We start from the raw sequence: 26,111 nt of genomic DNA on the forward strand, positions 1-26,111 counted from the left end.
TTGTATTGTAGGCTTTATGTAATATGCTAAATAGAATTAAGAGATAAGAAATGGTTAAATATACATAAATTGCCAGCAGCGTGTAAGTATGTTGAGGGGTCGGTACTTTTACATTTAAAATCAGTCTTTAAGCAGCATTTCGGGATGCATTCTTTTTTTGTATTTTTTTAAAAATAGTTTACATGACCTAATATAAAGGTTTGCATAACACAAGGGTGTTAGTTTAATTTTTATTCACAGAATATTAATACCCATGATGGTTTGGGCCATCTAAGGCTATAAACAATCTTGAATTTTTGTATAAAGTCTGTATATAAATAGCAGAGGTGACCGAATTATAGTCTGTAAAATGTGGAAATAGAAATTAGAAATGAATAAAAAGCTATAGCTCCAGTGAAACTACTACTTGGTTTATAACCGTCAGCATTAAAGGGTAAGCAGCAGTAAACATTGATTTAGATGCCCTCTAGTTCACTAAGCTGCTATAAAATAGTTTACACATAGGAAGACACCTTACAGCCTATTGACTTCAAGGCGCTAGAAGGTGCCTTACGGGCAAAAACAGCTTAATAAATATGGTCCTTTAAATTTTTGCGAATTATATATATATTTTCGCATTGTCAAGTGCAACAGCACTGTGCTAGAAGACCGGTAAGTAGCATTTATATTATAGATTATAGACTAAAACAATAAAATTCAGGGCATTATTGAAATCCCTGCTCTCTGATTGGTTAAAATTCCGGGCATTATCCAATCAGTAATGGCCCAGAATTTTTGGCAGCTTGCCAAGTTTGGCAGCCAATCAGCTTTCAGGTTTCATTCACAAAGAGTGAAATTTGCTCTTAGACAGGGGAGGTGATTGGACAGGAGGAACCAGCAAGGCACTGACTCCTCCCCCACCCTGTCTGCAGAGAGCTCCGCACAGGAGAGTGAAGGGAAAGGTTAGTGTGTCTGCTGAGTGTGTTTTGTGGGTGTAGAGGGGGCAGCAGAGTCTTGTTGGTGTGTTTCTGCTGTGTGTGTTTTGTTCTTGTAGAGGGGGAGCTGCTGTGTCTGGCTTCAGTGTGTCTTTTGTGGGTGGAGGAGGGTGCATAGTGTTTTGTTGGTGTGTCTGCAGTATGTGGGTTTACTGGGGGCTGCAGTGGGTGGGTTTACAGGGGGCTGCAGTGGGTGGGTTTACAGGGGGCTGCAGTGGGTGAAGAGGGGGCGGCTGCTGGTGTGTGTTTTGTGGATGTAGAGGTGGCAGAGTCGGTTTTGTTGATTTTGTTTGTCTCTGCAGTGTGTTTTGTAGGTGCAGAGGGGTGGCTGCAGTGTGTGTTTTGTGGGTGGAAGAGGGGTGCAGAGTGTTTTGTGTGTGTGTGTCTCTAGTGTGTGGGTTTACATGGGGGCTGCAGTGGGTGTAGAGGGGGGCTGCTGGTGTGTGTTTTTATGGATGTAGAGGGGGCAGCAGTCTGTTTTGTTAGTGTGTGTCTGCAGTGTTTTGTGGGTGTAGAGGGGGGGGGCTGCACAGTGTGTAGAGGGGACTGCAGCGTGTGTGTTTGTGTATATAGGGGGGTTGCAGTGTGTGTGTGTGTGTGTGTGTATATTTACAATTTACTTTTAATAAACTTGCAGTAAAAGCATAAGAATGTAGACAATCATGCTGATAAAAATCAATATGACTACAAAAATGTATCTTTTTATATGAAAAATAAAAAAATAAGCCTACATTTAGCCTATAATAGTAATAATCCCCTCAGAACAGGGTATTACTGGCTAATAATGCCCTGGCTGGGTTAAAGTCCCTCAGCTTCGCCTCAGGCCTTCAACTCTTCCAGTCAGGGCATTATTGGCCAGTAATGCCCTGTTCTTCAGGGATTATTACTTAAGTAACTTTATATAGGTGCATCTTGCTTTCATTGCTCTTGATCGCAAATGTTCTAGCCTTCTCTCTGGTACTGCTTCGCTCTCTCTCCCCGCACTATGCTTCTCTTTATTGCGTTGACATTTTAAAACTATATTTTAAATGCAGTTTCTCCTCACTCTGGCTTTCAAATGTTAATAGAATGTGCTCTCTCTTTGCCCACTCAGCGTGCCATACCCACTTGTCACAGGCCCAGATCCACAAAGCTCTGTTAAGTGACTTAGGGGTAAATTCAATATACCCTGAAGCAGCCGTTTGGGTCATTTTTAGATGAAGTCTCCATTGACTTTCCCGAACGGCAGCTTTGGAGTATATAGAATATACCCTTAATGTTACGCTAACCTAACTTAATACAGTATCATGTTCAAATTCATGGTTTCTCCTGTAAAGAGCATAACGAAGTATAACAGCCGTTGATGATGACATTCAAATTAGGCCTTATCATAACATCGCATGTACACAAACGTGAGGTTAACAGGGACTTCATATTATGTTAGTTAGGTCATACCTAAACTTGCCATTCCATCAAGACCCTGAAAAAAAGGGTTTATAGGGTCTGAAGGGGTGCGACAGCAGTTATGCATGATGGAACGAACGGTGTTATTTCAAGTATTTTCTTGAGTTAATCACATATTTCAGGATCTAGTAGTGGCAAGTCATACTTGTAACACCACATTACACTACAATAAATCCGAGGTTAAGCCTATGCTAATGAGATGTAGAATAGCGTATAATTAGCATTGACGATAAGCATTAAGCTCGGTACGTAACATCCGTTCTTGTTTTAGGTGACCATGTTATGAGCTATGTGGATATCACCCATAATGATTCTAATAACCACAAAGTGTATGCCTACAAAAATCCTATGATGTGATATTAATGCGTCCCACATTTTTTGGGAGGTGACAAAGGAGGAAATACTCTTCACCAGGACTCCTAATTAAGCCTCCGAACTTTTACCCGAACAGTATTCCTTGCATACTAGATTTCTATGATGAACATCGTCGCTTAAAGTTTCCATGAATTGTCAAGGTGAGCAGGAGCTATGAGGGATATTGGTTAACTAGATTGCCATCTTTCCAACATCGTGAATAATTGAGATGGAGCATTAAGCGCAGAAAATGTGCCTTCATTCAGGTGCGTATTTATCAAAGTCTCTCAGCTGCAAATGTGGCATAAAAAACCCACTGATACGCAATAAGGATTCGTTCCCCCGCCAGATAAATGTGGTGCCGTTATTTCTACCTTTGTTTTGCAGTCAGGAAGACTTTGATAAATAATATTCTATGGAACACTGGCTCATATCTACCAAGCCATGCTATGCCAAAAGAAACCTTCCATCACCAGAAGACAGTGTAGCCCATTCAAGTAAATGTTCCAGAAGGTGTCTTATGGGATAGCACCGCTAAGTAAGTATGGGCTACTATTCATCACGTGTTTTCTTATAACATCTTATAATTTAAGAAACAAATTAAAGCTATGACCACTAAGAGATGAGGTTAGGGTAGAACATGAGTGATAATTCTGATGTAACCAGCAGTCCTAGAAGGGCCTATTTCTTTTTTAAATTGTACGCGTTTTTGTAATGGACACATTTTATGGACCAACATACAATGATTTGTTGATGCGAGGCATGAACTTTCAAGGGCAGAGCATTTATGATCACAATTGAACAAGAATGTCGTATGGTCTTGACAGCTCATTTAAAACATCTACGTCTATTAGGTCATTCCAATAAACTTCATCACAATCTGTTATGAATCCAGTGAAGGCCACTGGCAATAATAGTTTTCTCTCAAACATGTTGGCTGTGTCACACTACAAAAAACATGCAGCAGGCGTTATTTAGCAAGTCAAATCTACTGTGGTAGCTCTCTGAAAATTAATGCAAACAAGTTTGTTTAAAATATGCTGTATATAACCATGTCGACCACGTGCATCTCATCGCCCCGAGGCCAAGTCTCAGTGGCTTCTTGTTTTTGTGGGTTGGGGACCACAGTAGGGCCGAGAGGGGGTTCGGGGACGCATGGTGTGTCTCTATCTCCAGCCAGCAGTTAGAGGTGGGGGGGCTGTTCCACACCACCGCCTGCCTCAGCTGGGCTGATTGGTAGTATCGGAGTACGTCCGGCGCCCCCAGACCCCCTCTCGTCCTCGAGGCTAAAAGTACTGACCGTGGGACCCTGGCTCTCCGTTGTTGCCAAATGAACCTTAGGATATGGGCCTGGATATTCCTCAGTTCTGCTAGTGGGACGGGTACGGGGAGGGTCTGAAAGTAGTAGAACAAGCGGGGTAGGATATTCATTTTGGTGGACACTATTCTTCCGAACCAGGAGATCTGGTGGGTTTGCCAGGTCTCTAGATCTCTTAAGATCTGGCGGAAGAGAGGGGGGTAATTGATTTGGTATAGCGAGCTATATGAGCTCGCTATTTTAATCCCAAGGTATTTGATATGGGAACTATTCCATTTATATTTAAATTTCTTTTGTAGGGCTGACCATACGGGGTTCGGTAGGGAGATGTTAAGTGCCTCCGACTTGTCTGTATTGACTTTATAGTCTGACAGTTGGCCAAACTGGTCAAGGAGTTTTTCTAGGTTGGGAAGGGAGGTGAGTTGATCTGACAGGGTGAGAATTATGTCATCAGCGAACAGGGATATTTTATATTCCCTGTCTCCGACTAGGATACCTTTAACAGTGGGTTCAGTTCTGATCCGGGCGGCCAGGGGCTCTATGGACAGGGCGAAGAGTAGGGGGAAAGGGGGCAGCCTTGTCTGGTGCCGTTTTGGATTGTTATTGGGTTGGAGCGGCCTCCTGGGAGTTTTAGCAGGGCCGTTGGGTTAGTATAGAGGGCTCGGACGCCAGCAAGGAATGGTCCGGAGAAGCCAAACTGGCGCATCGTTTGGTCGAGGAAGAACCATCTGATGCGGTCAAAGGCCCTCTCCGCATCGAGGCTTAGTATCAGGGCCTGGGACTGATTGAGGCGCACGTGGTCTATAATATCAATAATTTTGCGGGTGTTGTCAGAGGCCTGTCTTCCTGACACAAATCCCACCTGGTCTATATGAATTAGCCTTGGGAGAATAGGGTTCAGCCTGTTTGCAAGAATTTTACTGAAAAGCTTGAGGAAATATGGCCTAGCTTCAACCCCCTCTCAATTGACCCCCTTATTCAGGAACCCGGATTTCCCACCCGGTTGCTCCCGACCCCAATTCAGCCAATTTCAAGGCTTAAACATCAGAGTGGTTGCGGACTTGCTGGAAAACGACGAGGTCATGCCCCTCCTGGAACTGAGAGTTAAACTTTCGTCCCCTGATTTACCTATATTTCAATACCTACAGATTCGGCACTTCTTGAGAACCCAGTCCCCTAGCCTAAGGTTCCCGCCGCGCTCCAGATTCGAGACCCTCTGCCTCAAAGGCGAGTACCAAAAGGGCCTCATCTCGGGGATATACAAAACGCTCGAGGCATCCCAGCCCCCCCCTAATCATCTGTATATGCAGAAATGGAACGAAGACCTAAATACTAACTTGGACCTTGAGGACTGGGAGGATATCTGGGAGGCAGCCACCAAAACATCAATTTGTTCATTCACAAAAGAAAATATCTACAAAATATTATTTCATTGGTACCTGACCCCGAGTAGACTGAGCCAAATCTACCCAGGCACCCCAGACGAATGCTGGAGGGGATGTGGTCAAAGGGGGGACATGTCCCATATTTGGTGGACATGCCCGGAGATCCAAAGATACTGGTCCCGGATCCAGGGCCTCCTGACCGAGACCCTGGATATAGAGATACCCCTGGACCCTCTGACCTACGTGCTGGGAAAACCAATTGACGACCTCCCTACCCCTGCTGCCAGGCTCACAGCAGCAATACTGACGGCTGCGAGATGCTGCGTAGCAGCGGCCTGGAAGAAAATCAAAGCCCCCTCTAGAAGAACAGTGATCGCTAGGGTAGACGGAATTATGAGCATGGAAAGACTGACGGCAATGTTGAAACAAAAAATGCCACAGTTTTACTCGGTCTGGGAACCCTGGCCAGGATTGAGCGATCCAACTCCCACATAAACCTTACCGCATTACCCCCCTCCCCCTGACCGCCGAACCTCAAATCCCTCCCCCCCCTTATCCTCCCTCCCCCCCTCCCCTCTTTGTCCAAAGTCGTTCCCAACTATCCACCCTTCCTTCGTCGCCCCCTCTCTTTTTCACCACTGAAAAAAGGAAAAGGGTTTATTGTGTGTCATCAACCCCCCCACGCTATGTACATGTACTGCGCCGTATCTTTGAGATGGCCCGTTGGCCAATGTCTGTAACATGTACCAATGCGCTGTATGACACCAATAAAGGAAAAACATTTATAAAAAAAAAAATATGCTGTATATGCTTGTTTTAATACTTTCTGGGCTGAGAAACTGCTCCGAGACTTCACTACTGCACAGAATTTAAGCCCTGAGAATGAATGTATAGTATGAGACGCAAGCAGTGTAACATAATACAAATGAATCATGGTACAGTATAAATAAGAGGGCATTTTAGTGACCAGTCTCAAGCTTCAGAATGGGCACATAGGCTTCTACAATATCCTCAGAAATAGGTGACCAATTCTGGCTTCATAGTATATAAAATAAGTGCCATATGGTCTGGTTAATAAGCAAAAATGGTTACAAATAGTTTATCTTGACTGACTCATCCCAACCTGTCCAGCATTTAATAACTACAGTACCATCCCATCGTTGTATTGCATCTTTCTTTGTGTTTGCTCTATTTTCCAACTGTTTTTTTTTTATTTTCTACAACTGAAGTACTTCGAGTTCCATTGTGAGAAAAGTGCTATATAAAAGTTATTATCGTAAAATTCATATTGCATATATTATTGAATAATAGATTAGACAATTGCTGTGCTGGGAAATTGAGCTTAAAGCAGCTGTTTTTAATTGTATCTGAAAGGATAAAAAGAATAATAATAATAAGTGTGCTGTACGTAAGAACATGAAGAATTATATATGCCACTGGTGAAAATGCTGCAATTTACTGCAATGTGCTCTTTCAATTCATTTTAAAAAGTATCTCTCTTTACACATAGCTCCACATAGTCTCAGTGCACCAAGTTTTCAAAGTGTCATAATACAAATATATATTTAAAAAGAAAACATCAGTCACCCACATGTAATCCCTTAAACAGGTTACTGCCATAAATCTCTGACTACAAATGGAGATTTTAGTTTGAAAATGCCCTGAAGGCCACATTGGACTACTATGGAATAATCATTTTTAGAAAAAGCTTAAAAAAAAAAAAAAAAAAGGATGAATGTACTGGTGTCTCATTTCCAAAAAAAAAATAACAAGCAGGCTGTACAGGAGTGGGTAACAAATATTAAATGCTAGTAAAAAATGAATGACCTATACAAGTGTCAGCGCATTTTAATTCTATTGTTTTAACACTGTACCTGTTCCTGCAAAATAGAAAAAAGGAAACGCAAAAAGACAACTTCAATTCTGAGTCAATTTAATTTTTTATTTAACCAACACAACTATTTATTGTTTAAAAAAATACAGTTTTATTTTCTCTTCTGGTGGAAAAGAGCCTCAAATTAAAGGCTGTATCTGCACTGTGTTATCAAAAAGTATTACAGATATCTTGAAAAGAAAAACAGCAAAAGGGGATAAAATTAAATCGGGTGAGGACACAGATTGTGGAAAACAGCTTTTTATACCATGAAAGACAAGAAAAAGTATGCACAATACAAATAAAACATGAATTGAAAAGGCTCAGAATACCGTATGAGGTTTCTTAAAAACACTTGTATTCCTCATGGTTTGTCTACCATGTGTCAGTTGAACAAAATAAATCTTTAAACTGTGAGTTAAGTCAATAGACCTTTTCAAGTTTACAAATGTCTTCCTAAAAGTTATTAAAACCTTTCAGAGCATATCTAGTGTATAACGTAAGGTGGATTTCTTGTAAACACTGTAGTTAAGATTTGGACTTATTTTGTTACAAGCCCTTCACTGCCAGCAGGATCACACAAAAGCCATGATGGGGATACAACATCAATTATAGATGTCAAAGCAATGATCAGTAAATCACCTAAATGCCAGAGAAGCCTGCTATACATTGTACAGTATAGCCATACATTGCAGGCTATTCTGTCAACAATAGGGGTTGCTTGTATCTGTGGAAGAGAATGAGAAACAAAAAAAAGGACCTACGATAATATAGTATCAAAAATACTTAAGGGCAAATACTCATGGTTGTAAAAGATAACAGATTTCTTTTACCATGATCCAGTTGCAGAGATTTCAAACCATGATTATGGCAGTGTCTACGTATTTTATCTTTTCATATCATGTAGTGGATTGCGCATGGCCTGTGATAACACGGGAGTGCGCCAACTTGGAATTACTGCCGCAGCTATTGCCTGAATATTTATAGAACAGTGCCAACATTATCAACAAAGATGACGGGCAAGGCGAATTTCACTAGTGCTATATACAGTGTTTGCATAAGCTAGTTAGCACGTTAGAATTTGCGTTAAATGTAGGTAACTTGTTTTCAAGTTTCCTTGTTACATGAGAATAGAACCTGTTAAGACCGGGTTATTTTTCCTGAAGCTAACAATGGTGATTAAATGGCTGAAAGGAAAGGAGCAAAAATTGATATATCCAATTATCTTATGCGCATTAAGTAATGCCTCCATAACTCTTGCTATAGCACCACATGATCACTCCCTTAACTGCTTGCAGCTAGAAAGACAAAATTAGAGTATTCAAATACAGAAAATTTGCAGTGACACCACAAAAAAAACCATTCTGCCAAAAATAAACAAAAACAGCACATCTGTATGGTAAGCACATTAAATCAACATCACTTACATTGTTGTCAATTCAATTAGCTAATGTTGATTGTGCCACACATGAAACAGTGGTCAATAACCTTATCTGCTAATCGAATGGTTAGGCTGCGTTTATAGTAGGCGTGCACACGGAGTGCATGGCGCCTGTTGCTCGAGCGATCCCTGCACTGAGGTCCGAGGCGAGGGGACAAACGCGTCACAAGGCTGGTTCACCCTCATCGGCTGAACCGCTCGTGTGACGAGGCCGTCACGTGAAAAGACAACCATTTGTCTTTTTCAAAAATCTGCTGCGCGGTCGCTCTGCATCACTTGCACGCTCTGTGTGGCCTCAGAGAAGGGGTCTGTTCGTGACGCGCACCCACTATAATCGCGGCCTTATCTGCCTCAGGATTCCTGCAACATACTTTCTTAGTCCAATGTATTACGGTTAACATAGAAAGCCAATATCAGTCTTACTACTTAACATAATAGGCTTGTCACACTACCAAAATACTTTCCTACTAACATGGTCAATTACTTAAGACCAGTTTGAGTTTGGTAACAGCGGAGTGGTGATGTGCAGTACAACTATACACAACCAAACCAGCTTGACATTTTAATGTCTTATTATTGAACAACTTCACCACATTCCCAAAAGCATTTCCTCATAGGGAGCTCAAGAACTTCCAACACAATTTAGGAATTGCGTTAAAAAACAAACACACAAAACAAACAAATAGGACTTCTTTCAAATGTAAGTTAGCTGCTGAAGATTTCTAACCCGGTTAAAGTTACTCAAGAGGAAATGTGATCATTCTTAGGCATCAAGCTTGTGTTTCCAAAACCTTCCAAACAAGGTTACAGCACCATCATCCCTAAAAACAATTTCGTGGCATCGATTTCAGAGACAGGATTAGTCATCAACATAACAGGTTGTGGAATTGAAATAAAAAGTTGATGTATTTGACAAGGACATTAAATAAATAAAGTAAAAACGACATGAAAAATCATTTAAATCAACATTTCTAAATCACCAAAAAACTACTTTACATTCCATCTTTCTTCACTCAACCACCTGAATTTTCATATTATTATTATTACACATGCTTGCATGTTAGTGGAGCACAACACAATGAAATCAAATATTAAACAGAGATGTCCTTTTCTCCTTGAATTTGCGATGTCATTTATAATACTAGGAGGCAGGCATTCACTTAAACCTAAGCTGGGTTCTGCTTCAAGGGCAGCATCCACATATTAATTTCCCCCACGTCTTCATGTGATGGAAGAAAAGGATATGTTTAAACAATTTCCAAATTAGGAAAAAAATAAATCTCAATGCACTTCAACCTTCCAATGTCATTCATTGCGACTTCAGTCCTGGAAAGAGAACCCCATTTTATTTATAATATTGTGTATAGTGACTTATTTATATATGCAACTTAAAACAATTTTGAGCCTATGTTTAAAAAAAATGTATGTAACCCGTCTTTTAGTTTGTATGATGCGTTTTTTTTAAAATCACACGGTCAGTAGGACAATACAGGGTACAGATGTATGAAAAAAAAGCTTTAAAATAAGATGCATAACAAGTAACATTCTGACTAAATGGTCTTAAAAAGAAAAATAAGTGCGAGCACAAAGGATTCTGAGTATAAATATGGATAGGAGCTGCCAGGGCAGAACTCAATACATCAACCACACAGACATACATTTTAGATTACAACGTAGTGTATTTGTGCTCTTCTAAACACAAAGCATTACCTAAAAAGCCTAGATTCTGGAGAGTTACTGTAAGTTCAACAATAAATGGCTTCAAGAATTCAAAACCAAACTGCTGGAAATATTTTATATTGTATATTGTATTTTTGGCTACAATGAAGATGCAGGGATTGAACCCACAGGATGGTACCGCAGAAGAACAAAATGCTGAATGAATAAAATGTCATCTATTTGGTATTTTTGTTTTACACTCCACTTAATTATGAAGAATTCCCTTCGCGCCAATCCCATTTTACCCTCTTGCTAGATCAGAGGAGCCCCAACACAAATATATTTTTTCATTGGTAATAACAAAAAACATCAATATAAAATGTGAAGGGCCCCATTCATTGTATTATGAGCAACTGGTACAAGCCGGTTAAATGTTTGATTCTTAATCCCTGCACTGCAAGAATGGGTTGCAAGTATCAACCTGCAATACTGAAGGGGCTGAAAAAATGAGGGGGGAAAAAAAAAAAAAAAAAAAAAAAGACAGGCATCAATACCTTTTATTGGACTACAAAAAAGTTTATAGTAGACACGCTTTCGATGCTTACTGGGCTCCTTTTTCCATTAGACGTTGTATGTGCATAAACCTGAAGAAGTGTCCTGTGAGGTTTGAAAACGTCTATTGTAAAGAATTGTTCGTCCAAGGTATCAGTCCTGATTTTTTTTTTTTTACACATGAAATAAGGGACCAACATAGCTACCAAAGCCTATTTTAATCACCGTGCTGAAAAAAATAAAAAATGACAGCGTGTATCTACCCACTGTCAATAAGTTCATCCGTTGAAATTTATGGACAATACTAAAAGAAAAACCATCACACAAAAAAACATTAATCTTCGCAAGCAAGCAAACATTTAAATTATTAAAGCAGCACTGCAAGTTTTACTTTGTGTGGAGTTGAACATGGAAAGTGGACTACAGTACAAGTATAGCCAGTGAAATCTTTTGTAGGAGGGATAGTGGAATCCCTTCCAAAAATTGAGGCACAGGCATTTTATACATATTTTTCTAGCTATAGATACTTCCACCTTCAGCAGAGGGAACTGAAGACAGGCGTAAATCAGTTTCCTGGCCAGCCAGTTTTAGCGCAAGAAATGAGAGCCTGTTACTCTATGGTCTTTATTCAAAATACAGCGAGGGTTAGGGTTACCCTAATTGCCTGACAATTTTAGTCTCATTCATTGGAATGGCGTGGATCTCTTCTTCAGCATGGGAGGCGGCTACACAGCATATTGAATGGGAACCCGAGTGACTTTCCATTGCAGAAGGCTGAGGACTTACGAAAAACATCCAACTAGTTTAGATGTATCATGGTTATAGATGGGGTACAACACCTTCCGTATTAAAGATGACAAACATGCAGTGCTACCAGAAGGGTCAGAAAAGGAACTTACAGCATGTAGACCTACATTCACTGTCAGTTTTTGTACATGGCTTTTTGTTGTTTAACACTGAAATAAATACACTAAATAAATTTGATTCCACTACCCTACGCATTTCATGTAAAGAAAAAAAAATTGTGCATAAAAATGAATGCCAAAAATCTAGTGTAATCGTTTTAACTGTCCCTTTTACACAAATCTGTTTCTATATATTATATTTTCATTCTGAGAAGATTTTGTTACCAACTATTAAACAACCTTCAATGCAATTTCCAAAATTCAAAGCACATTATTATGGTGGTAACAAGAATACTTTAACATTTCTAATTTCAGCAACATTACATGGCCAACTACAAGTCATAGACTTGGAGCCTATTTTAAAGTTGACAACAGTCACATAGGCCCCTATTTACCAAGTAGTGCTATTCCAGCCTAATGAAGCACATTTACCATAAAGTGTCCTCCACCACCAGAAGGTCTCTTATGCACTTGCACTACTTGGTAAACGTAGTCCAGTCTTTTGAATGATACTGCAGAAGTATAAATACCCCAAACTCTCAAGGAAGGTATCTTACCTAAGCCTAGGAAAAAATATTACTACCAAAACTAACAAATTAGGCCAACTAGTAGGTGAAATAGTTTATGCAATCCATGTGTTTAGTGTTTTACCTTGTCTGAAAATAAGAACACTAATAGAGGTGATTAAAAAGTAACATATATAGAAAGCAATGGGACTTTAGGTCTCAGTTAATAGATAATACAGGTATAGTGCACAGGATATGAATATAAAACAATGCCATGTTGTGATTGCTGTGCTCTTGTATAGGATGTGCACATGGGTTTCCGTATTTGAAGAGATCCAATCTTAATAAGCAGGGAAAATAAAGACAGGCAGCAGGAGTCAATAGGATTAACTACTTTATGCTAAAGAGCCACTACACTTGCTTTACCAAAGGGATTGAACAAAAATGTGGATATGCTCGCCACTGGACATCTGAAGTAGGGACTTAAAACTGGGGTCTCAAATGGGATAAAATTAAACCCACGTGTTTAATACTAAGTTGATGGATGTATTTAAAAAACAAAACCAACACACAGGTAAGAGTATGAAATACTCTTCGTCTGGAGGGGCAGGTTTGATGTTACTGCATCTCAGTAATAAGGTAGACATGTATTCCAACCTTCAGCATATTAAATAATCAACTAGAAAGGGTCAGAAGGGGGAGATGGTTAAGGGCAGTGAACAAAACGTGAACGTTCAGGTAAGATTTACCACAATTGCTAGGAAAACATTGAAAACGATTTAAAAATACTTACTCTTGTATATTTTTTTTTGTAGGAGTCAATCCCCTAGTTGTAACCTATTAAACCGTGTCATAATGCTCAAGTTTGTCCTTTGGAAAGGTGAAAGACTAAAGTATTTACAGCCTGTAAAATAGAGCACCGTTTTAATCTAGGCATTTATAAACTTGCATTGCATGAACACATGCACAGCCAGTGCTTATTTAGATGCATTTTTTCAATTGGGTGTTAGATTATACTAGAAAAACTTTAATTTTCTTTCTTATTTATAAAATGTTTTTTCCAGGAAGTAATACATTGAGAGTTACATCGTTTTCAAGTATGTCCTGGGCATAGAGTTATGATGACAAATAATACATGGTTACAATACATAGTTACATAAGTGTATGTATTATTTTTTTTATTATGTTTTATAATGAAGGTGGCCTTTTTAAATCATTGCATGGTTCGAAGTGAGACACAAAAATGATCCAATCATATACAGGTAGAACCACACTGCATGGGAATAAGCTCCTTTTTGTTGTTTTAAACAAGTAATTGAGACATGATTGTCAAAAATCATGCAGGTCTCAAAATCCCTGATCTGGTAAATATGAACACTACAGGCTGGTAGGACTTCATTGAGCATCTCCCTTTGCAACAAGAGGCTCGATACAAAACAAGTCATCATTGTAATAATCCATGAAAAAAAACTAAATCCAACCACACAACAAATACCAGGGGGAAAAAAGTCACAACACTTTCATTTCTCATCACCCATTGTAACATTTGCCAGACATGATTTTAATAGCAGTGAGGTTAAGACTTCCACAAGATCTCACCCCGACAGCAACTGCGAAAAACCTTGTAAGATGGAACTGCAGTTGTTAAACAAACATGTGTTAACCCCTTCACTGTCAGAAGGGTCTTCAATACTTCCCCAGACACCTGCAAGTGAAGGAGTTAAACGTGCGGTGTACATACATTGGACGCAAGTGCGGATCAATTAACCCTTTGCGTGCCCGAAGACGTTGCTCTGAGGAGTGATCGCTTTTTGGAGTATTGTTTTCATATTTTGTGGTGTAGACAACAATATGTTTTAAGTTATTACTTATTAGTGTTAAGGGTGGTGTTTCCTTTGTTTAGGACGCAAAGTGTATTCGTTATGTTGTGTAGGGATTGTACTCGCACGTATCTAATCAGTGCCGAGTAGGTAGTTAGACTGATGAAGTAACAGCAAACTGCTAAAGTGCAATGCATTATTTCACCTTCACTTCCTGATTGGCTTGCGTGTCTTATACTTCTGTCAACCCAGTGGTCTTGCTTCAATCGTAAAGCAATGATTCCGGCTTTTTCCCCCCCACAGACAACCAAACCAACGTCTAAGCCCTTGTATGAAACTCATCTGACCACTTCGGGGAACCGCTGAGGTCGCTCCTTCTGGATCTGAGGTAAAGTATTTACATGCTTCTGCTACAGTTGAGGTAAAAGACCATTTCACCGCCTGTTGTGGGAAGCGATCGAGTATTCTTTCTCCCTTTATCAGTGGCTGGATGCAAAGTAGGACGTGTAAACAGCAAAAATCCAAAATACTGGGGGGAAAAATACGGAAATGTATGCAAGAGATTTATGAAATATGGGTGAAAAAAAAAATAGGATAACAAAGTGGCTTTGTATCAAATTACCCATCACGCTGAGTCTGATTTAATACAAACGGGATCCTGAGCTGAAGAGACGGCTCAAATTTCCTAACATGGAACAAATGTCCATTGTTGGATGATGAGTCTATGTCAGTTGCTGGAGATCATTCTAAATACTTTTAATTGCAAACTATATCTTCTCTCAGAAGGTCCCCATAAATCATCTCCTATAGTTTGGTGTGGCGGCCAGGTCTGGGCATTGCTGTTGTGGAGGTGGATGCCGCGACTGAGGCGTCCTCTGCTTCCTCCAGTTCTTCCTGCAGCTCCTGGCTGACGCTGGATTGGAGGGCAGCAGGCGTGAGCCATTCCCTGGGTAGGCAGCTTTGTAGAAACGGTACGCAGGAACTGAAGTAGGCCAGTCTGTTCACCCAACGAGGGACTTCCTTACCGCAGAGGATCTGCAAAATAAGTCAGAATAGGAAGAAGAGTGGGTAAAGATAACTATAGAACGTGTTTTATTAGTTTAATTAAAATACATTGGCTTTCTTTAGAGTCATAAAGAGCTGTTAACCAACCTTTCCTGATTTGGAAAAAAAATTAAATTAAAAAAAAAAAAAGCATTGATCAAAGACAAACAGCCATCATCTAATGCCCTGGTGGGCAACAGAAGGCCCATAGGGACTTCCCACTGCGGCACTCCAACCGCCTCTCCCCATGGTCCGTCTGCAGGAGAATATGGGGGAACTTGCAGGCACAGCGGAAAAAGTATGGACCCCCACTGACAGGGGGGGGGGGAGAGAGCAAAGAAAGAGGAGGGGGGGGGGGGAGAGAGCAGCAAAGCGAGAGAGGGGGGGGAGAGAGCAGCAAAGCGAGAGAGGAGGGGAATGGGGTTGGAGAGAGCAGCATATAACATCCATATGTTGTCTACCACTGATCTAATGGCTTATTAGTTTTGAAGTGAGGAGATTGATAACCAATTCCCCATCCTTCCAACCCCCATCTTTTATTCTTTAAGGATGGTTCTATATTACACATTGTGCTTTTTTTCAAAAGTTCTTTTTTTATGTTGTTGAAACAGTGGATTTAGCATCTAGGCCACACCTTGACATATGTTGAGAGAAACCTGATTGTTTTGCTTATTATTAGTAAATGCATATGTAATACCTTTGAATCAGAGGTAATCTCACACTTTCCTTCAATGTCCAACATTCATAGGAAGAGGCACCAAAGTGGATGATACACAAAATTGAGCTTCTAACACTCCAATGACTTCATCTTGAAACCATGCGGTCATTTCAGCAGAAAAACGTAGTACGAATGCTCCAACAGGAAACATATATGCCTTTGGGATTAACTAATTTATTTGGAAGGAATTCAAATATTTGTTCTGATTTTACATCACTGAGAATACAAAAGCGACCCATTCACGTCTGGACTCTCCAGCAAAGATGTTCATTGAAAGACCGGTCTTAAGGGAGAGAGAACATTATGCACCACAGAAAGCAATATGATTTCTCTCTTTGCTAAATCAGTGCATTTTTTGCACCAGAACTGCACTACTTTTGCCTTGATGTATAGACAGAACCCAACAAGTAGCTGGGAAAGTTCACTGTATTTTCCTCTTGGGCTCCTGTAGCAAAGTGCGCTACACCAGCGTTTCCCAGATGGTGGGTCGCGATCCGGCACCGGGCCACGAAAGCAAAATGCCGGGTCGCCTAAAAATTTCTAATGCCGCGTGTCACGACCTAGAAGTGTGAAGCAGGCTTTTCCACATTGGTTTTCCTAAAAAAATATATTGACACCGATTGAAAGTCGAATCGGATCTAAGAATAAAGTTATCATCTTTTTCTTGAAACCTGAAGTTTCTAGTTAAGAAGAAACAGCATCACACTTCTCATTAAGAATTTATTGGTTTTCGTTTGATTTCTTTACATTTTTGTAAGAATAAATGCTTGTTTATTATAATATATAAAAACTCTATGGACATTCATATCTGTTTAATTTTACCTATAGGCGATAAAATTTTTAGTGGGTCACAAAGGAGAAGTATAAAAATAGCCGGGCCACGGAAAAAAAAAAACGTTTGGGAAACGCTGCACTACACCATTAGCAGCCAAGTGTGAACCCTAATATATCTCCTTTTCAGATTTCCACTTCTGCCTCACCAAGAATACACAGAGGATCCGTCAAAATAATACAGCTCAACCCCGTTATAGTGCGATCCGCTATACCGCGGATCCACTTATAACACTGTTTGAGCATGGACCCCGATTTTAAATAATAAAAAAAAAAAATCCCAAATTTTTTTTGCACACTGCACACACAGCATACACTCACTGCATACTGCATACACACAGCACACTGAACACACTCACAGCACACCCTACCTTTGGTGTCAGCCCACCTTTGGGGGCATCGTTGGGCTGCTGGGGGGGGGGGAGATGGTGCAAGGCTGTGGGATCGGCGCGAGGCTGGGGGGGGGGGGTCGGTGCAGGAATCGGCGCGAGGCTAAGAGGGGGGGCGGTGCGGGGATCGGCGCGAGGCTGGGGGGGGAAATAGGTGGGGGGCGATCGGTGCGAGGCTGGAGGATAGTTGCGGGGATCCGTGGTTGGCTGGTGCGGAGCTGCTGAGGGGAGTGCGGGGAATGCTGGGAGAACTACAGTGGCTGCTAGGGGCCATGTAGGGCTGCCCGCACATCACTCCACCTCCTCCCGATAGGGCGCGCGACGGCCATTTAAAAAAAAATTAGCGCGACTCCAGTTATAGCGCGGTCGGATCAGGTGGCCCCCGAGGACTGGGCTATAACAGAGTTGAGCTGTATAATACTTCCTTAGCTTCTCTAATTGGTAGTTGGGCAGCAAAAGGGAAGCATGCCTTCTCTGTGTAAACAACAAAGTTACCTTTTGGGTCCTAGTCGGTGCCAAAGTGTATATTCTTATAGTGCCTCTGCTATTTCAAAATGTTAGTGCATCGCAGCTTTAAGAACATACATAAACTGTATACTTCTGCTCAGCCCCTCACTAATATGGTATCGCCTCAAGATTGTCCACCAACACAGCACATGCCAAACACTTTGCAATGTCACCAGCTTACTACAATAGACTAGTAATGTCAGTGCTGACATGTACCTACTGTACAGTATAGTTGCTTCCTTTCTCTTTTACTGAGCGAAAGCCAAGAGATAATTCTGTTACTTTCAGCAGTGGCTCTGCTGTCCCTCCCCTGTCTTGGCTACATTGAGTGTTTATATACCTCAGAATATACATGACAGGCAAGTTTACTTGCAACTCACCATGGGCTTCTCTCCTGCACTCCTACACTGAAACTGTCACAGCCGGGGGGAGGAGAGAAAGGGGGTCTGGTTCCGCAGTTCACAGACTTTTCTCCTGCACTGCTGGGACAGCCTGCACACTGACACTCTCTGGGGGAGAGAGGGAGGCCACAGGCTTCCCTCCTGCACTGCTACACAACACTCTCGGGGGAGGAGAGAGAGGGGGCTAGCTCCGCACTTCACAGGCTTCTCTGACAGCCTGCTACACTGATAATATCTCAGGGGGGAGGAGAGAGAGGGGGGCTGGCTCTGGAGTTCACAGGGTTATCTCCTGCACTGCCAGGGGATGCACGCACCCCTCCCCCCTCCTCTTTTGAAACGGAGAGAGCTACAGATGCCGGGTAAGCGATTGCGGCGTCCATTTTTTTTCTCGCGATTCCAGTTATAGCGCGGTTGGATTGGGTGGCCCCTGGGGACCGCGCTATAACGGAGTTGAGCTGTATACAGCAAATGTCAATGGCTGCTTAAAACCATGTAATGACTAATGTAAGGAAAGTTGAATAGCTCAATAACAAACTTTACCAAGACATATGCAGTCCTAAAACATCAGTTGAGACAATTTACCTCTGATAAAGTTGATGAGAAGTGGTTGCAGTTTTTGTGCATGAGATGATAGGCATTTCCTTTGTATTCCTTTCCAAGCTCTTCAACAATTTTTTCAATGTCGTTCTCCGTAAAATCTGTACTCCCCAATGCAATCGATTCTCTGAGAGGCAATGGGAGAAGATGGTTAGCTAAAGAGAAGACATTTTATCATCTGCTTCAATGCTGGAAAGACAGGCAATGAATAGATTCAAGACCTAACAGGTTGGTGGAGGGGGGGGGGGGTTTAAAATGAGGTGTAAGGATTATGTCAGTCAAGCTACAAATGTATACTTCACACAAGGACAAGGTATAACTTGGTAAATACAGGTATTGGTAAAACAAGGAAACAGATACAATTTAGATATGAAATTGACCGTATTTTGGCTTCTTATTAAAAATTAATTACAACACCACCCGAATAGTCAACTGGCATATTTTATATTGTGATTTCTTTATTGGACGAACCTGTGAAGTGTTTGCATGTCTCAGATAATATGAAGACACGAGATCTTGAAATCGCAATAAAAATCACCTAACAAGGATTATAATTTTGATCCAGTAAACATTGCAAACTACAACAAATCTACAGTGTATAGGACCAAAATAGCTAAACGAACGGAGAGAAACCAGAAAATAGAACCAGAGCCTGATAATCAACATGCTACATTAAATTAAAAAAAAAAAATCAATATATAATAGGACTAGAATCCCCTGGCTAAAGATTTTTCTAGCTCGTGATCATGCATCCAAAAATATTACCGGGCTGGCCATGAATTACAGTTGCCCACTCAATACCTTCTGACCCTTTCAACAACAACATAAAAACCCATAATGAGGGGGAAGGACTGTTGTGCATATTATCAATATGGAATAGACGACATGATGGGCAAACAACGCAGAAAATAAACCAATCCTTTGGTCTTGGCTACCAAGATTCTATATTCCATCAAAACAAAAAAAATAAGTGTATAAAAGACACTCAATTACATATGGGTTACATTTTGAGGGTGGTTTAAACCTCTTCCCTCCCCCGGTACATCTCTAAACATACAATAAGCCTTTTAAGCAGACCAAACTGTTGCTTTTTTGTAGCTCGTCTTTAAATTTAGTTTATGTGCTCTAGTTAATGTTTCTCTGTGCAAATGTCTATCTGCACCTGGTGACACCCTATTGTTCAATTTTGTGAGGTATGCAGCACTTCTCCTCCCACGTGAATGTATTCATTATACCAAGGCTTTTATATTTAGCTGAACAAAGCAAGGTAATGATGGGCCGTGTGAATACTCAGCCTAATGGGGTGCACATAGAATTAATCACAGAACGGTCTTGCGCAGGAAGGGAAGAATCAGAAAGGTAACACTTGGCATTATGAATATAATAAAATGCTACAAAAATTAAGTGAAACATTTAAACTCTGCAAACAAGGTGTACATCTATAATTATTAATGTAACAACCTACAGAATGGGAACGTGGCGTTGACACTAAAACCATGAAAACATTTTATTTCCTGTTCACATACTTACTTAAACTTAAAAGTGTCACCTAATTCAGTGGAATCCCCGGGAGATATTTCAAAGACACCCGAGAAGGGATAGGGATGCCCACCGTACGCAAACTCTTAAAGACAGAAACATAACAATAAATAAGACTTCAACTCTGGCCCTGAAAACATTGTCAGGTGTAGCAAAAGCCGTTAACAACATGTATCTCAATGAAAATGACCGTGGTTTGCTTTTGTATGATTTAAGTTAATCTCAATTTAAAATATAAACCATTAAAAACACCCGTAATCTTGCAAAGTCTGCAACAGGTCTTGCAATTTACTGCTCACTCATCTGATAGCCCAAGAGTCAATTTGAGTTCTTTTTGCCTATTTTTATCTCTGTGCTACCTTGTCTCTTCACTAAATCTTCTGGTCTCTACAAAGACCTTTGGGTAGCTCCATTTTCCTTGGTTCCGTTTATTCAGGGAATGGCCAGATATGGCTAGCAACTTGGGCAATATATATATTTTTTTTTTACTTTTATCGTCTTCATAGTATTACAAGGATTTGGGTGTGTATTTTTTAAAGCAGCAATCCAGGTAGACATACACATACATTTTATACGGAATTGAAGCAGGGGGTCTCCGGAACGGACCTGCATTAATTTAAGCTCTGGGGACCCCCTGCTTCCAGAGATACTTACATCTGTAGGGGATGCAGGTATCTTTGGCAAGAGATTCAATCTTGTAATAAATAAAAAAAAATGAAACCTGGATTGCTGCTTTAAATCTTTGCCTGATCTCTGTATGCTCTTGGAAATATTCTATAAACAATGTTTTTCTTAAAGGCATACGTATAACAAACTTTAAACTTACTTGCATCACCTACTTAACATGCCTAGCATACATGTATCCTACAGGCACTGCCTGTCTAGTTCTTATCTTGTTTGTAGCCTTGCAACTCTACACAGCTCATATTTTGATTTTCCCTTCCTCATTCTGCACAAAGTGCAAGACCTAATTCATGGACCCCCAGAATCTAGGACTTGGAAACATATAACGCAGTTTCTGTGTTACCTGTGATAAAGGGATTAATATCCAAAGGCTGAGGAAGTGCCAATGACCAGCTGTCCAAGATTGACCAAGAATTAGCACTATTCAGAGTCTGGGACAACAGTCGAATAGCAGAGTCAAGAACAACCCTTAGCCAAAATGGACAAAGACACTGACCCACTGGCCAGCAAGACAGCTAAAGAAGAGAAAGGTGGGCAGAGATTTTGGATGTGTATATGTGGTATGCACACATGTATACTTTATAAGCAGCAGGAGAGAACATTAGATAAGAGATCTCTAAATAACTATCAACACCAAGTTGTTGCTGTAACCCCAGATATAATTAATATGAGGTCGTTTTTCCACAAAACTATAAAAACAAAAAACCTCAAACAAATGGGACACACGAACAATAATTCACCTACATACATACCTCTGCCATAAACCTGAATACCTGAATGGAAGACGCCAATTCCAATTGATGAGGTGTATTCATTGATCCAATACTGAAAAAAAAAAAAAACACAAAAATCAAAGGATATACACATTAAAAAAAAACTAATATAGAAAAGATAACATGACAGTGTTTTCCCTTTTATTATAGCTCATGTTTGTAAGCAGCTTTAACATCTGCAGATTGGAAGAGACACAGAGTGCTCTGCACATGTCACACAATGGCATGGATAGGGAGTGTGTCTGAATACTTATTATAGGAAGTCATGAGAATTGAATAGTAAAAATTGATCAAAACGTAAAAAAGTTTCTTTAAGAAACTTAGTTTGGATTTCTTTTTAGAAGGACTGAACCTTTAAGTAGTTTTTCTTTAAAAAATATGTAAGCTTTCAACTTTGCAATAGGAAAGCCGCTATATGAAATAAAATCCAAGTATTTTAAATCCAGTTTAGTGACCTGCGACAGTGACGTAATAAAATCTGATCAGTATCAAAAAACGATTGTGCGAAGCAGTATAAACCATGCTAATTCTCTTTAACCATTTCCCTTTACTCAGACAGACCACTGTGAAAAATGTAATTACTGTATATTATGCACCATCGTTGGGTATAAGTCTGTAACTAGACCTTAACAAAATCAGTAGGTATTGCAGGTTACGCCATAATCACTACTGTGCATGTCACTATAAGGTCGCGATTATAGTGCCAACATGCACACGACCGCATGACGTCCGCGAAACATGCACTGCAGGCATGGTGTCACGTGAGCGGTTCGCCCTCACAGGCTGAAACGCTCATGTGACGCGGCAGTCACATGAAGAAAACAATTTGGATTGTATTTTCAAAATTCACACGCGTGGTCGCTCTGCAGGCTCACGCACTAGGGGTTGCCTCATTGAGGAATACATTTGTTTTCGCGGCGCGCGATGTTGTGTGCGCACGGTAATCGCGGCCTTAAGCAACCAGGCTACACGTGTACAGTTTTGTTTATTTAGTGACTTTGTGCTTTGCTTAAGTGTTCATATCTGTTTTACAAACATTTTAGATTATGAAAAAAAAAAAAAACCTTATGAAAGGTTAATTTATCTTTAATTCCGCCCAACATGTGTTCCCTGCACCATTCTATTTATGCAGATTGTCACAGGGTATGGAAAGGTATAGGAATACTTAATTAAAAAATAAAATTAAAAGCAACTTCACTGAAGGGAATGCTAGCAGAAGTAGAGGGTCCCCCCCCCCCCTGGTTTCGAGTCTCATCTTGTGTCACCATATAAAATTACCAGCTTTTGTGTGCCAGACATTAAGAGCTATGGATAAGTACTCTATTTTTATTGATATTTTCACTTATAAATCACTCCTCCATCCATTGTTTATTTCTCATATATTTGTATGTATGGCACTAGGAATAAATTCAAATTGCTCTAAATTTTATGGATCGCATAGTCTTGTCTACTTTGAGTGCGGGATACCACTATTTCTCCCAGTGTTCATTTTGAGGGACTTGGGGGTCCCTTAAGTTTCCATGCACCACTGCATATTCACTTTATCCATTTCAATTTGGTGTTGCTGATTTCTAAAACCTTTATTCCATTTTTGAAGATAATTGTCTACATCAATTAGCATAGTCGCCTTAATACATTTAGGCTATGTTAGTGGTGTAGCAGATACAAGTAGCATGGTTTTAGCACAGCGATAATGAACCCTTAGTGACAGATGATAGATTCCAGGAATAAAACCTTCCCAGCTTACCTTTAAGTCTGTAATCAATGCTCTCTCACCACCGTACTAAGTTACATCTATAAGTTATGAAGTGCACTCACTAACTTCAACAACAAAAAAAATAACATTGATTATCTGCCAAAATGAGGCTTCTACACAGATTTGATATCTTTGAGATTAAAAACATTTTCCAGCTGGATGCTAGGAAGGACGAGAGTATACATCAAAAATATCTACAGTACATTTTCAGAAGTGGTCTGAAAGGAACTCCACAGAAATATTGAGTAATAGAAGAAAGCTTCTTGTGCATACAGTATGAAAATACTACTGGGAAAAAGATAGGGAAAACAGAAGTAAAAAGCCTCACTGTGTATAGACCTGACTAATGACTTCTCTTCTATTCTGCCTCAAATTCATAAAACAGGGGCGTTTAGGTAAAAAAAAAAATGCCCCTCCTTATTGTCTCTCGCAGATTATAAGTAATTCAGTGGAGACTTAAACAAATACATTTAAAAAGTCAAAATAGTGTGTGCAATGACACCACCAGAAAAAACATTGAGGTACGTATTTATCAAGCAATGTTACTCCACAAAATACCCTCCAGCAAGACCAAGCAAATGAGCTGTAAAAAGGTCTTAGGCCGCGCTTATAGTGCCGGCGATGCGACGTCGCAGCAAAACAAATGTATTGCTGCCGGTGTGTGCGCTTATAAAAGAAGCGACACGACGTCTTGGTCGCGATTGCTAGAAGTCAAGTCAATTTAATTTTTCCAGCGACCGCAGCATAGCGTCACTGTCGCCGGCACTATAAGCGCAGCCTAAGGCTGGTTATATAGTGCGGGCGCGTGCTATGCCGCGCGCTGCAGTTTTAGTTGGCTGAGGTGAGTCAGCCATTCTATAATGGTGCCACGCACGCGCATAGCAGGGAGCTTGGAGCGGACCGACGAGGGAGAAGATGAAGAAATTAATGATTGTGTGTATATATGTATGTGTTAAATCCACTCGCCCGGGGCGTGCAAATGTATAGGTTTGTCGAACAGTGTGTGTGTGTGTGGTGTGTCAGTTAAATAAAAAATATTTTTATTACAACTTTTTTTAACACACACACACACACACACACACACACACACACACACACACACACACACACACACACTTCAAAGTAATGAACTAAAAAACAAGATTTGGGTACTAAACAAGTCACTCGGTTAATTAATTGAAATGTATTGATTGGGAGCAGGACATGAATGTAGTTGGCATTCTCTTGTTAGCCTGCAGTAACTTTACTTTATGAACTGTACTGAAACAAGTGTCTCTTTTTTTTTAGCATTCAATGTTTCTATGAACAAGGACCGTGTCAAATTATTAGCTTTCCTAATTCCAGTGGTGGACAAAAATAAGTTAGGAGCCAGACAGAAGTTGTAGATGCAACATGTACTGTTGAGCAGGGGAAGGGATAGATCAGGGGTCGGCAATCTGTGGCTCCCGAGCTGCATGCGGTTCTTCACCGCACTTACTGGCGGCTCTCCTCCGTCCACACAGGGCCGCTGCTCTCCTGTGGCCAACTGGCACTGGAATTGGATCTCGTGGTGCCGCTTCAGGCATGTGTCGACGTCACAGAAGTGCCCGGTGTGGAACAGAGAGGTAGGTCAGCAGCTGGGGAGACGCTTTTTGTTGGACAATTGCTCACCCCTGTTCTTAGGACTGAGGGACAAGCTTAAGGGTTGCTAAACCGTTAAGTTACAAAGCAGATCTCAGATGAAAAACTAGTCCTAAAGTGTGCTACCCTAAACTAACCAAACTCTTTGGGCTGTGTTATTACATAAGACACCTTCCAACATAGCTTAGCAAGTATGGCCTATCCAAGTGAATGGACTTTAGAGGCAATCCACGCTGTCATTTTTTTCTTCATTTCCCCCCCTACTTCCTGAGGTACTTGCCTCCCTAGCAAGTGCTGGAAGCCACTTCAGGGTTTACATTATGGCAGAGTTTCAAAGCTCCTGGGCCCTGCGGGCCAATAGAAAGCCGTGACATCACCCGGTGCGGCTTCCTATTGGCCCATGTGACACGGGAGCTGGAACTGCAGAGATACCGGCACCCCCTTCGGAGGCAAGCATCTCTGGAAGCAGGGGGTCCACGGAGCTGAAATGGGAGTTCAGCTTCGGAAACCCCCGCTTCAATCCTGTATTAAAAAAAATAAAAATAAAACAAAACACACCTGTCTGGATGGCTCCTTTAAAGGGGTCTTTACAACACAAAGTATTATAGAGTAACACTGCTTAGTAAAGATGGCCCTTTTCCGTCACTCACTTAAAAAGGGACACAAGGTGGAGTCTTATAAAAGTACCCCGCCACAAATCAGATAACTGCTCCTGGTGGTAAAAAACTAAATACAAACCGTTAACACCACAGCACCACAGCTCAACTCCGCCAATGAAGAGGATTCTTGGTTCTCTGCAATCGGCTGCTGGAATATTTGAGTCTCTAGATAACAACCAGTAGGCATACGCATGATCCACAATGTTATTGCTTGTGACAGGAGAACAGAAAACCTGCCGGCCCCCACATGATCTATGACTTCTATTTATAGGAGCTGAGCTAGAGCTCTCATTTCATATCAACAGTCTCTAATCTTTCCCAGGGAGCAGGCGCCTTGTTATTTCAAGCTTTTTTTTTTTTTTT

The 26,111-nt window shown here is 40.8% G+C and overlaps 1 protein-coding gene and 1 long non-coding RNA gene across 5 annotated transcripts in view; one reads left to right on the forward strand and one right to left on the reverse strand.

The window, feature by feature from the left end:
• The first annotated feature begins 214 nt into the window (after positions 1-214).
• On the forward strand, positions 215-17,003 carry LOC142493307 (uncharacterized). Of its 2 annotated transcripts, XR_012801073.1 has the most exons (5): positions 215-941; positions 2,689-3,037; positions 3,159-3,309; positions 14,534-14,618; positions 16,023-17,003. It is a non-coding gene; the product is annotated as an uncharacterized LOC142493307 (long non-coding RNA). The 2 variants fall into 2 exon arrangements; XR_012801072.1 differs by lacking the exon at positions 215-941 and having other exon boundaries at positions 1,852-3,037.
• The window catches only part of DESI2 (desumoylating isopeptidase 2), a 30,014-nt gene continuing 11,305 nt past the window's right edge, over positions 7,403-26,111 (reverse strand). The window contains exons 1-6 of one of the 3 annotated variants that reach the window (XR_012801071.1): positions 25,828-26,003; positions 21,693-21,765; positions 20,248-20,341; positions 18,703-18,844; positions 14,436-15,265; positions 7,403-10,114 (exon numbers count right to left, since the gene is read on the reverse strand). Coding sequence is in view for 2 of the 3 variants with exons in the window: in XM_075597084.1 (XP_075453199.1) it covers positions 15,035-15,265; positions 18,703-18,844; positions 20,248-20,341; positions 21,693-21,765; positions 25,828-25,941 (654 nt within the window). In the remaining variant the exon portion in view is untranslated. Of the gene's footprint in view, positions 15,266-18,702; positions 18,845-20,247; positions 20,342-21,692; positions 21,766-25,827; positions 26,004-26,111 lie in introns of those variants that run through there. The other 2 variants (XM_075597084.1, XM_075597085.1) reach the window with 2 other exon arrangements.

Source organism: Ascaphus truei, chromosome 4 (assembly GCF_040206685.1).
Source record: "Ascaphus truei isolate aAscTru1 chromosome 4, aAscTru1.hap1, whole genome shotgun sequence".
NCBI classification, from domain to species: domain Eukaryota; kingdom Metazoa; phylum Chordata; class Amphibia; order Anura; family Ascaphidae; genus Ascaphus; species Ascaphus truei.